Genomic DNA, 13,027 nt, shown 5'->3' with positions numbered 1-13,027 from the left:
TTCCTGCTCATCTTGGCAATACTTCCTTGGTTTTTAGGACACTACCTCCTTTAGTTTTTTTTTTTTTTTTTTTTTTTAATTATTTCTTCCCAGTAAAGATTTGATCTTTAAACATAGCTGTTCTTGGACTTCTTGTCTTTCATACTCTTCTCAGATTATCTTTTCTTCTCTTGTGATTTAAATATTCACATATAAACTAATATTTGCTAAATCAACTATACAGAACTCGGATCTTTCCATGAGCACCTGACCTCCATATATACAATATTATGCCTAAACTCTCACTTTCATCAAACGTGTCCAAAATTTAATTGTATCCCAACCTTGCTGTTCCTCCTGTATTCTCTACCTTGTCAAACCAACTAATCCAATGACCAGAGCCCCCTGCAATCAAGACCATTTCTTTAAGCAAATTCATGGCCTGTCCTATTGGATTGGCTATTGAAAATTGAGAGAAACCCATAGCTGTCAAATGTAAAGTATAATTTCTAATTTCTTGCAATTTTGTTATTTCACAGATTGATCAACTGAAGCAGGAACTTTCAAAGAAGGAGTCAGAACTTCTTGCCTTACAAACAAAGCTTGAAACCCTTAGCAATCAAAATTCAGATTGCAAGCAACACATTGAAGTGCTTAAAGAGTCGCTTACTGCCAAAGAACAAAGGGCTGCCATTCTTCAGACTGAGGTAAGTTATGGTCTCGGGATTCTGGATGTCAGAGATGTCATATCTGAGCAGCTTTCTTTGGAAGAACCCTTGTGACCAGGTGTGTTTGGAATTCAGGTTTTTGGAATTTTGGAAAGGTGAGATCTATTGCATGTATCATACTTTGTATAACATTCCCAGTGAGGCTGCATCAATACCTTATAAGCAAAACCATGAATATTTCTGCAGAAAAATTTTCTTACTCTGAAGAAGGATAATGACTATATAAATTTTCTCCTGTCAGGTTGCATTGTGTGGTGCCACCAAAGGAGTTTGATTCACACTTGGATTTTTTTTTTTTTCATTTGTCAGGGCTTTTTTTGGATTTGGAAATGATAGATAAGGGATTGATCTGGAGGTCTTTCATTTTATCAAAAATCATAAAAGTTCCTTACTTTGCTGTACATCATTTGTATAGGTCTGCCTCTTGGCACCTGTAGTTCCAGGGGTTTCTTAATAAGGAGTATCCTCAATTTCCAAAATTCTTTTACTCATTGAAGAAAGTATCATTTAAGTTTCTTAAAGGTGGTGTTGGTTATTTCTTATTCATACTTAGGCTAGTAAGATATATTTTTTGTTCATTCTTCTATCACCCTGTTTCCCCTAGTTGTATTACATCTTTGGATCTGCTAAGAAATACAAAAGTACAAACTAATTAAATCAAACAATTGTCAGAAGTGAGAAATTTAGCAAAGAATGTGTTTTTGTCAGAAGAGGGTTGAGTGGGCATTGGGATACCCAGCTAGTCTCTTACCCTAAATTGGACCAGATAGTCTGCTGACCCCTGTTTGAATTTTTCTTCATGAAACAACTGATTGGATCCATATTTTGTCTTAAATTATCAATAATACTAGGATTTCTGATAAAGTTAATGTGATTGTGTTGCTGTGTGTTGGGTAGGAAGATATTTGACGAGCAAGGCAGTCTGCTTGCCCAAACAGGCAGTCAGGTTTCTTGATAATTCCTTTCCAGAAGGCAAAAATGAGAAAAGTCACCTCATAAAGGCTTTTCCTCCCACTACCTTACACTGATGTATGTATGCTGTAGTCCCTGGCCTCTCACCCTGTTCTTATTCTTTTACTTGTATTTTATCTCTTTCAAATTAACGTAGTCCAAATTAGACCTACACATATCATTTAAAAAGTGGCGATGTGGCTAGCTTCTGCACCACATTCAATAACTAAAATGACCCAATGAGGAGATGGTGCTTTGAAGTAGAAAAAAAATTGTTCTCCATCTGAGGCAGAGATAGTGAGATGATTTTCTAAGTCCACTGCTTTGAAGTTGAGTGTGAAATTGATGATTTTATTAGCAGGAAACATCCAAGGAATTTGTTTTGCCTTTTTTTCTCCTAGTAAGATATCTTTGTATATAGATGCAGAGGAGAAAGTTACCTAATGCTATCCATCTCTTAAAGAAAGCAATTTAGGTTGAAATTAGCTCTAATTGTTGGATCATAAGCAGAGGATTTTTGGTGGTGGAGTAAAATACTTTAAATTGGTTTCTCTACTCCTTGGAATAGCAAAGGGAAAAGAGTCTTCCTATTTAACATGTGGTGGTTTAGTGGGCGAGTAGAGGAGAGATTGTTTTCTTTTGTCCTGCAACAAAAAGTCTGGATTTAAATGAACATGCAAAGCCAGGCATGGTGGATCATGCCTCTGATGCCAGCTATTCATGAGGCTGAGGCAGGAGGATCATAAGTTCTAGGCCAGCCTGGGCAACTTAGTGAGAACCTGTCTCAAGTAAAAAATAAAAAGGGCTGGCAATGTAATTCAGTGGTAGAGTACTCTTAGGGTCAATCGCCAGTTCTGTGAAAAAACATTCATTAGAAGAATATGGTGCTCATACTCAGAAGAAGTTACAAATGATAACTCTTTGCAGTTTGGTTCCTAACTCATTCTTAAATGATAGATGTCTCTGGCTTAATAGTTCATTTTTGTACAGAAGGGTTTTGCTAATAGGGAATTTGTGTTTGGGAGGTGGTAGGATGAAGGGTGGAGTGAGGGGTAGGAGGCAAGTTGTCTGGGTTTGTGGCTGTGTGGCTTGGCTCCTTGGTTGGTTTGTTTTAACTTGTACAAATGCCCAGACACTCTTTGACATGCGTGCAATAAATCAGTGGAATAATAATTACACACACACACAGAGATACACCACATTGCTCTTAACATAACATTTTATTTTTTTAAAATAGCTTCAAAGGGCCCCAAAGCCAAGTTTCTTATTTTGCTATTTCCCTTGATGTTTTCTATGTACTAACTTCCTCATTCACTAACACAAATTCCACAGCAATATGGATAATAATGAATTGGCTTTCTTAAGTGCCTTGCTTTTTCTGAACCTTAATGAATAATTGGCAACATATCCAGAAATTCGGAAGGCCTAACAATGATTCTGCCATGTGAAGCAAAATGTTAGATTAAAAAGATAGCATTTAGAAGTGGAAGATGTATGGACATTCCCCAGCCTCCTATTCAGAAATGGTATGATGTGGGTCAGACTTGAGCTTCTATGAGCCTTTATATGTCAGTCTATAAAATGGCAGTCATTTTGTCAGCATGACACATCTGTGTGAAAAGTGCTTTGCTTATAGTAAAGGGCTATAGCTACAAATAGTGCCTCTGTCACTGCTGTTATTATTAGCAGTACCACTGTTGATAGGGGATGTTTTGGCAAGTCAATTCTAAATAGTCACTTCTCATCTTATCCATTTTGTTTTACCTTTGTGACTCTCCTTTGAATTTTTGACAAGTGTATTTATGAACTCCATACATTCATATTTCAATTGAGTCACTTTTCTTAATATCTTAAAGCATTGAAGATAAATAAAGGTACTATGAATGTGACCATATATTTAATTCTGTCCCCTGATTAAGAAATTTGTTTCCTGGCAAGTACACTTTTCCCCAACCCAGCATGATTTCTAGACCGTCAGGCTTCATGACTTCTACATGTAGCTTTTGGAAGATGTGTTATATGACAATATAACACATCATAATGCTAGTTTGTACTAATTTTTGTTCAAGATAGGTCACTACTCTTCTAAGAGTAAATATCTGAGAACTTGTTAATCAATGAAAATATGTAGGGATTTCATATTTATGCAGGCAAGGAGCAAAATATTCAGGGGAAGGTAGTGCAGCTCTGAAGCAAGGGTCCCTAATTTAAAAAAATCAGTACATATGAGAATCTTATACTATCTCTAGGTCATTTCTCCAGAAAATTCACCTTGGCAGATACACACTCAAAATCACATGTAATAATGTATATAATTTCAGGGGGTTTACATATGCTCTGAAGCAGTTCCAAGACCTTCACAGTAATGATCTTAGACCTTCACTTTAATGATCTTTGTCCTATGGATTTTGTGCATTTTCTTCACTTAATACATACTCTTTGAATGCCTTTTAAATGATAGATATAGTTCCTGCCCTCATCAAGTAGACACTGTCTTGGGCATATGGATATATGATACAGAATTGATTTATAATACCATAAACTCCCAGTGCTTTCATTATCATTGGCTACTAATAATTCCAGAGTCTTAATTGGACTTCATCTTCCTTTTATTGCTTAAAAAAAGAGTTCCACTGGATTGAGGGCTTCCTTTGTGTTAGTTGCATTACTTCATTGAATCTTTTTTTTGGTGAGGGTGAGTACTGGGAATTGAACTCAGGGTCACTCAACAACTGAGCCACATCCACAGGCTTAGTTTGTGTTTTATTTAGAGCCTGGGTCTCCCTGAGTTGCTAGCACCTTGCCTTTGAGGAGTCTGGCTTTGAACTCGCAATTCTTCTACCTCAGCCTCCCGAGCTGCTAGGATTACAGGTGCGCACTACTGTGCCTGGCTTCATTTAATCTTTTTATTTTTTTTTAAAGTTGTAGATGCACCCAATGCCTTTATTTTGTTTATTTTTATGTGGTGCTGGGAGTCGAACCTAGTGCCTCACATGTGCTAGGAAAGCACTCTACCACCAAGCCACAACCCTAGTTCTTATTTAAACTTAATGGCAAAGTTTGTGGCAAGTTTTGTATTTCTGTCCTAACCAATGAATTCACTGTACTTTCAAGCATGTTTATAATCTTGTATTGTCTAAGAAAGGAGCTAAGAATGAATAACTGGGACTTACATCCTCATGGTAACATTATGCCTATAATAGAATGTTGTGGCCATAGTGATGAAGGCTGTTGCTCAACCTTTAGGGGAAATTTCCATTTTTCAGAAAGTTTAGAATCCTAGTATATCAAGTAGAGTTTATTGTATAGTTTTTATTTCCTTAAAGATGTTCCATGAACATACATACATACATACATATATATATATACATACATACATATATACATACACACATATATACATACACACATGTATGCTTGCATACTATGTATAAAAAAGGGAAAGAATGGGCAACAGTATATTCCTTTGTTTTGAGTGGTGGAGACCAAGGTGTTCTTTAGATTTTTCATGATATGTGTGTTAGACATTCGTAATATTAAAATTAAATGGATTTTTAACAGAAGTTGCATGATCATTTCTGCAAGGAGCTTGTGTAAGGTGCTGGTGGTAGAGGCAGCATTTTCTGAGCCTGTGGCAGTGTTTCTCAGTCACTGAGTCACAGATGACTCAGTGTGATAGCAAGACCAGGGTGCAAACTTGGCCTGCCAATTTGCAAGATGAATCATAAAATCCAAGCTTTTAACAATGAAAATGTTGTTACACAGAGAAAAGAACAAGTTTTCTGTGTCCTTGCTTCTCAGTTTATTAACATTGGGATGGCGTCTCTGCCTCACTTTATGGCAAAGCTGCAACTTGTGGGCAAAGAGGACACCATAACAGGGAGTTGGGAATGCCATGTGGCTTCCAAAGACTGTGGGAGTAGACACATTCCCTGTGGGACCTTGCAAACAATTCCACATATTTAAGAAACTACTCATTTTTCAGGACTCACAGGTTTGGAAGGAGTTTTTTTTAAATGCATGGAAATAATATTTGCCACAGTATATAAGGTGTGATTTACAAGGAGTCATCCTTTACTGTTACACAATTATTTCAGTTTTTCTTTTCATTTTCTGCTGTAGTTAACTGGCAAGCTGTCTTTTTAATCACTTCATGTCAGCCTTCAAAGTATAATATTTAAGTGTCCTTTTTTAGGTAAACTTTTGTTTGGAGCCCTTCATAATCACTGCATTTAAAATTGAGGTGCTTTTTAAAAAAGTTAGTAGCATATGTCAAAACCAACTTTTAAGACTGTCACACTACCCCAGTGTCATTTAGGGTATATTGTCTTGCTTGCAAGGAATGTCTTTAAAATTAATAACTTAAGAGATTTGGTGGAAAAATATACAAAAGAAAGCCCTGTGTCATTTGCATTTTTTTACTCTAAGCCTCTTGTTGGCTTCACATTTTAAGATGTTTTTATTTGACGGGGAAAGTCATCATTTGAAATTTTTATTGATAACACTCTTAACTGCAAGAAAAAGACATAAACCTGCAAAGCAGTAACTATCATGGTGGCCACAATTGGGAGGTCTGCAGAATGGTTTATTACCAGTAGAAGAAAAAAAAGATTGGGAACCACAGTCATTACAAGGGTCACCACCTCTGCTACGTGAATTTTATTTTTTTCTCTTTCCATTTTGAGAGTATGGATGATCGCAGTGTGGAACTACACACTTTCCCCTCCCCTAATGTCTGTGGGCTTTGTTTTGATTCTCTTTTTATTAATGATGTGAAAATTTGGGTTCACATAAAAATGAGCCAGGGTCAAGGTTTGTGAGCCTCAGAATGCAGAAAATGCCCCTGTATCTAGCCAGTGAAGGGATTGTATAAAGGGGCACATTTGATTTTCAAAGATTTTTAGCTGTTTTTCAGATTTTCAGTTATCCTGGTGACTATATTGGTGCTTTTATTTTCTTAAGACAAAAGCACAAAATGAATTAAAATATATGCAAGGGAGCATCCCAAGTTTGTTATAAAAGCTTTTATGGTGGTTCTGTGGTCATTTCTGGACTATTAGAGAATGGCACATGTAGCTACTGACATCATCTTGTTTCATAGGTCAAGAGTATTGTACTTTGTTGTTATTTTCATTGTTCAGGCTTTCAGAGAATGCCTTATTTAACACCTTGTTAGGATAAAATTGCTTTTGACTTCGTAAACACAGGTGTTCAGTTTGAATCTTAATGAACTGTGAAATAGGTAGATGTCTAAAAGGAAATTCTATAAATTGTGAACATGGCTCTGTCAGCACGCTAAATGGATTAGGAAAATTCATTGTCTGCCCTGTAACTGAACACCAATGTGATGCGTGTTCATGAATTAGTCCTGAAAAGCCAATAAAATGGAGGAAGAAAGTAGAATCTAGAAGATGTTGATGATGGGGTTTCCCCCACCACAAATGAATCTGGTGCAGAAGGGCTTGGAAATCAGAATGGCTATTCAGAGGAAGGCCAAGAAGGAATACATATGAGCAGACAACACAGAATTTATAGAGTAAAACCACAAACACCTTATTTTCCATTGTACCAAAATAATGATATTTTACAGTGCTCTTTTTGTATGGAATTCTGCTTTCAATTTTATATTGTTACTGCAACTCAAATCTTATTATAAGTATTCCAACAAAAATCCTTTTTTAATCAAAAACTTTCCAAGCCTTAGCTATTGTCAACGTATTTTGAGTAACTTATTTTCCTACTGGAACAAAAGAATTTGGCCCTTCTTTTTGAGCTCATCAGGATGTTATTTGACCCATACAGCCAAACATGTAATTAAGATAACTGAATCGTTTTTAATTTCTATATTATATCCCTGCATAATCTATGTACATTATTTTGTGGTGTAAAGATATGGAATCAGAACTCTTTATTTCTTTGAAAGAAAAGAAATGGATCATTAGTACTTTTGTTTGCTTATACTTCTGTTTGAAAAAACGACTTGTCTATAATAAGCAGTGACTGGAAGTGACAATATCCAATTAGCCAATCATCTATGAGAAAATACACAGCCACTGGTAAGTGTTACTTACTGGTAAATGGTTTGCAGGGGGAAAATAAAAGTATGTATTTCTGTCATGTCTGTGGGAAACTGACTTGCCACTTTAAAAAAGGAGATGACAGAATTTAGGAGGAGGGAAATCCAACAAAACTCTCACTGACCCCCAAGCTTACATTCTTTCCTTTTTAAAAATGAAGTTTATGGAAAACAGAGTTTATTATGTACTTCCATCCAGTTTTTTTTTTCTTTTGGGGGGCACTCTTTAGAAATAACCAGTGTACATTGTGATTATGTTCTCTGGATCCACATTTGTAACAGTTGCCTGCATCCCTCTGGAGAAGGGCTAACATTTGCTGCAGTGAAGTTTCTTTATGTATATTTACACAGCAAACCAAAATGTGAAGAGTGAAGTAAGATAGCAGGACTTCTGCAAGAATATTTCACCTTTTTAAATATGAACTTCACTTTTTTTTCTTCTTTAAATTAAATACAGATATTTATTCTATACACAATAGTGTAGTTTTAATAAAACTCTTCTTACTAAATAAAAGGAATACAACTTGAGATAATAAGTTGTGTAGATGAGGACCATTTTAAACCATAGGAGTTTGATTTTGTTGCAAGAATTTCTATCTTCAAGTCTATGAAGTTTATTTTATTGCATTCATTTCTTAAAATTTTCAAATGAAAGGCAATTTCTTAAATTCTTATGAATACAAAAGAACAATGTTTGATCCCTACAATGTTATTTGGCTGTGGTTAATTTGAAACTGAAGAGACTGTGACTTGTGGCCTTGAGATCTGGCCAGTGTAAAGGAAAAAAAGAGGCTCCACCTCCTCATTTTCTCAGTGTATCCTTAGTCCAGTGCTGGCAGTATCAACTTTGAGAAGGGTAACTTGTCTCCACACTGATGACTACCTTTGACAGCTCTTCTGAGAGTAGGACAGGAAGAAAGCAATGGCAAGCTGGGCATGTGGAGCTACTTGAAAATGTAGCCGGAGACCTGTCTGTGTCTGGGAGAGCAGCTTGAGGATTTGCTAACTCTTTAACCTTGCTCCCATCCCAAGTTACAAAGTACATTTGGTACATCAATTAAGTACATTAATTGTAAAGATTTAATTAGGAAAAGCTTAAATTACACAGAGACAGAGCATTTAATATGGAAATTAGGTATATAGCATGATTTTGGTAACCTTCTTGTTAGATCTCCAGTAAGTTATTTATAAGGTATCTACTATGTGTTAGGCATGGTGCTAGGTGCTGGGAATACAGAGAAGTAAGCAAGAAATAAACAATACCAACACTACCACTCAAAATATAATGATTGGGAGTTGATTCACACAAGATTGCCTCTCTTGGTTGCCTTCCAGAGCAACCCCAGGAAGACCTTAGGCATCCGACAAAGCATCCCAGTAAGTTCATGAAAATCATTGATGACTAAAAGAACTGTTATGATACTTTCAGACCTCGTCACTTACAAATCTTTGAATTCTCAAGTGTATTTTCTTGGAAAAATCTCCAATGAAGATTGTGTAGAAGACAAAAATATAATCTTATTCCTCAGGGACATTGTATCTAGCTGGAGATTTCATTACTAAGCTACACTTGAATATGTATTTTGACTTTTTATTGGCCTGTATTTATATAAAACTTCATACAACATAAGTCTCATGAAGAAAATGACCTTTGGTTTATTCACTGGGATATATGAGCTTTGAAAGCAATACATGGCACAACATAGGAACTTCAAAAATATTTGTTGGATCTATTAATGAACTATTATTCTCTTTTATCATTGTTATCAATGTAGATATTTAGACTTTGGCAATGCTTTAATGTTGGTACTAGGAGAAAAGATTGATTAACTCTTCTATAAATAAGGTGTGGGGAAAACTTCTAACTACCAAGCAAATCTTTGGTAGCGATAATGTGTAAAATAAAGTAATTTATATGGCAATAATTATTATATTAAAAGACAAGTAACAACTTGGGAAGTAGATACTCAAGTTTTGCTGCAGATAATGGCTTCAGATTTCTAGTAAGTAATGATTTTAAAAATAGAAACCCAAAAGGCCAACAACCCTATAGAATAATTATGCTATCAATCTATACACACACACACACACACACACACACATACACATACACACAGTGACACTACATAGAAAAATAAATGTAAATACTCCCTAAATTATGATATTCAATATGATAAGAAAATTGCATATTAAAACTACATTGAAAAATCATTTTTCACTTACTACATTGGTAAAAGTCCAAAAGTTTGAAACATTATCTATTGGCAAGACTGGTGGGGGGTAAATTAGCCTTTCAATAATGCTGGTAGTAATAATGCAGAGTGGTAAATTCCATCTCAGAGGAGAATTTGACAAAGTTTAGCAAATTCCACATGTGTTTGCTTTTGACTGGCAATCTCAGTTGTAGAAATAGATCTCAAAGGTATACTGGTAAAAATATAAAACATCCAAGACTTCATTGCAACATGTTTGTACTAGCAAAAGACTGGAAACAATCAAGATGTCTGTAGGATGGGACTGATTGAATAAATCATTATGATCCAGAAGATGGAGTGTTATGCAGTTGTGCAAAAGATGAACTCTACTACATCAGTATACTGACATGGAGGGATCCATAGTATATTTTGTCAAATCAAGAAAAAAAAAAGAAGGTGATGAAAAGAGTATATGATATGCTTCTGTTTATCAAAGGAGTTGGGGGACTGTAAAAATTTATGAATGTGTGAAATTGCTTATTTTTATAAAAATGATGGAAAAATCATAAAATTAACAAATACTGGAGATCATAGGATATAATGAATAGGGAGAGAGCCTAGACTTTTTGAGCATATACCTTGTCTTATAGATTTGACTTTGGGACCATGAAAATATTTTACATAATTACAAAGCAAAATTAAATTCTGAAAGGCAATCCTTAAAAAGTTAAAAGGAAAATGAACCAAACCTGTCTGTGTTGTCTGAATCATCATTCAGATGACTGGCATAACCACACAGAGAAGATCTATTCCAAGTGACTTTAAAGCAGAGTTTTATAAGTGCACATCTCCAGTGGGATCTAATCCAGGATATAGACATGTAAAACATCTTAAACCTTTTTCAGTAATTGTATTATTGGTTGCAGTGTGGGTATTGCTATTCTAAGCAGATGTATGTGAAGAATGAAATAAAGCAAATGAAAGTTTCTGCAGGTGTCTTTAAAAAGAGTTTAAATTTCCAGCCTGTGAGAAAAAGGAAATACATATGCAATATTAATGAAGTTAAGTGAATGTACTGTGGCCCTGTGTTTCATTTGGAATATCAGTATGAACTCATGTTTTATTTCATACTTTAAAGCGTATGTATGTTTTATATGTAATATATAGGATACATATGTGCCGCAGTCTGGCTGGGCACAATCAGGAGCCACTTGTCAAAAGAAACTAACTTTATTTTTAGAACCACACACGACAAACAAAATAGTCTCTCAGGAAAAACCCTCAGAGCCTCAACTGCCACCACCGGCTTTCCACACGCCTCTCTCTCCCACACAAGCTTCTCCCCACCTCCCACAATCCTCCTGCTCTTGAGGCCGATTGGCTGGGTCACGTGGGCGGAGCCAAAAAAGTCCCCCAATGAGCAGCTCCGTGGTCTGAAAGGGCAGGGAAACAGTCCAATGAGCATCACCGCAGAGGAGCCAATCAGCTAGATGTTGCTGGGGCTGCTGTGAGCCAATCGTCAGCCGGCAGCTGGAAGTTTGCTGGCAGCTGGAAGTTTGCTGGGGCCCCTTCGGCTGTGGCTGTCAACACATATGCTAATTGTAATCCATATACTAATATATATCCTAGCTATGCCCCTGAAAAGTCCTAGAAACAAGGATCAATCTAGTAGCAATGAGCATTCCTACTGTCAAATTGTACTCTTTTCCTACTAACAGCCTTTATAGAGCTGGTTAAATCTATGTCTGGGACAGGAAACAATGCCTGTAACATCTTGTCATGCTGTAAAACAGGAAAGCTTACACAGGCTGAGAGAAGCACATCAAAAGGACTGAGAGACTCTCACTGGCTAACCATGTACCCCTAATCAAAGAATTTGAGCAACAGTGGCAGATAAAGTATGTGTAAAGCATGACTTATGGGTAATAACTATTTAAAAATATTCTTTTGTAGAATCTGTGGAACCAACTTGTTATTTTTGAAACTGGTAAGTAAAGGGAGAGAATTGAACACTCATCATAATTTTTTAATATAAATTTTACCTCAGGGTAATCAAAGGGTAGATTATAAAAGAATTCCAGCTGACGAATGAAGAATCAATGATAGACCATGAGTATTTTGTAACTGCCAATAACTTAATTGGTCTGGAGATTGAACTTTAATGGATCTCTGTCAAATGCCCTGTGCCTCCATGTGCTCCATTGCCAATGAAGTTGTCTTGCATGGAAATACAAAGGAGAGAAAGTAACTTGACAAACAACCCCATAGAGTGCAGTGTGTTTATTTCCATCATAGGAAATGAGAATGAGTTGTTGTTAACAAAAAACCCCAAAATATTAAAGGAACTAGAGAGGTAGAGAGCAAAACTATAGGTTAAAAATATATAGGACACATAAAACTCAACCATAGTGTACAGACCTTATTATGATTCTGATTCAAATAAAAATGGTAAAATTGTGAGCTCACTCGGGAAATTTAAAGGTTAAACTGATGATATTGAACAATCCTTGGTAAACTTTTCTAAGGTGTGATAATGAAAAAATTTTAAGGTGAGAAATCCTTGTCTCTTAAACATATAAGCTCAATTAGTTATGGATGAAATGACATAAGATCTGGCATTTAATTTAAAATCATTAGGGGAATAGAAAAGGGGAGTAGGGTGGTAGATGAAACAAAAGTAGTCATAAGTAGATTCTTGTTTAAGTTGGGAAATGAGTATGTGGAATGCATTATATTATTTTCTCTACTTTCGCAGATTTTGATATTTATGTAATAAAACATCAAAGATGAAATAAAAATAAATGAGTGAGTTGCCTGCATAGGTTCTTTGATTCATTTCCAATGACCAGGGATAAACCACAAGAAGTCTCCCACTTACCTTGGGACTTCATGTCTTCATTTATACAGATGTTGCTGCTGCTGAATTATTTTTAAGATGACATTGACTATAAAGATGATTTCAGACCTTTTATCAAATCAACCAAAATATACATGCAGAAGGAAAAAAGTCTTATTTTTAATTTTTTTGTAGTTTTCCTGACTTTGTTTTATGAGGGGGTAATTTGGATGTAAAAGACCTAGAAGAAAGCATTGGGAAA

The 13,027-nt window shown here is 35.7% G+C and overlaps 1 protein-coding gene across 16 annotated transcripts in view; it reads left to right on the top strand.

The window, feature by feature from the left end:
- Positions 1-13,027, top strand: part of Erc2 (ELKS/RAB6-interacting/CAST family member 2) — an 882,113-nt gene that overhangs the window by 314,894 nt on the left and 554,192 nt on the right. For all 16 annotated transcript variants that reach the window (XR_009227574.1, XR_009227575.1, XR_009227577.1 and 13 more), the window contains one exon: positions 519-686. Coding sequence is in view for 12 of the 16 variants with exons in the window: in XM_058582164.1 (XP_058438147.1) it covers positions 519-686 (168 nt within the window). In the remaining 4 variants the exon portion in view is untranslated. The remainder of the gene's footprint in view (positions 1-518; positions 687-13,027) is intronic.

The sequence above is a fragment of the Marmota monax genome, unplaced genomic scaffold (assembly GCF_021218885.2).
Source record: "Marmota monax isolate L192 unplaced genomic scaffold, Marmota_monax_Labrador192_F-V1.1 WCK01_AAM20220418_F8-fsc00042, whole genome shotgun sequence".
NCBI lineage: Eukaryota > Metazoa > Chordata > Mammalia > Rodentia > Sciuridae > Marmota > Marmota monax.
This window is presented reverse-complemented; position numbering and strand designations above follow the sequence as displayed.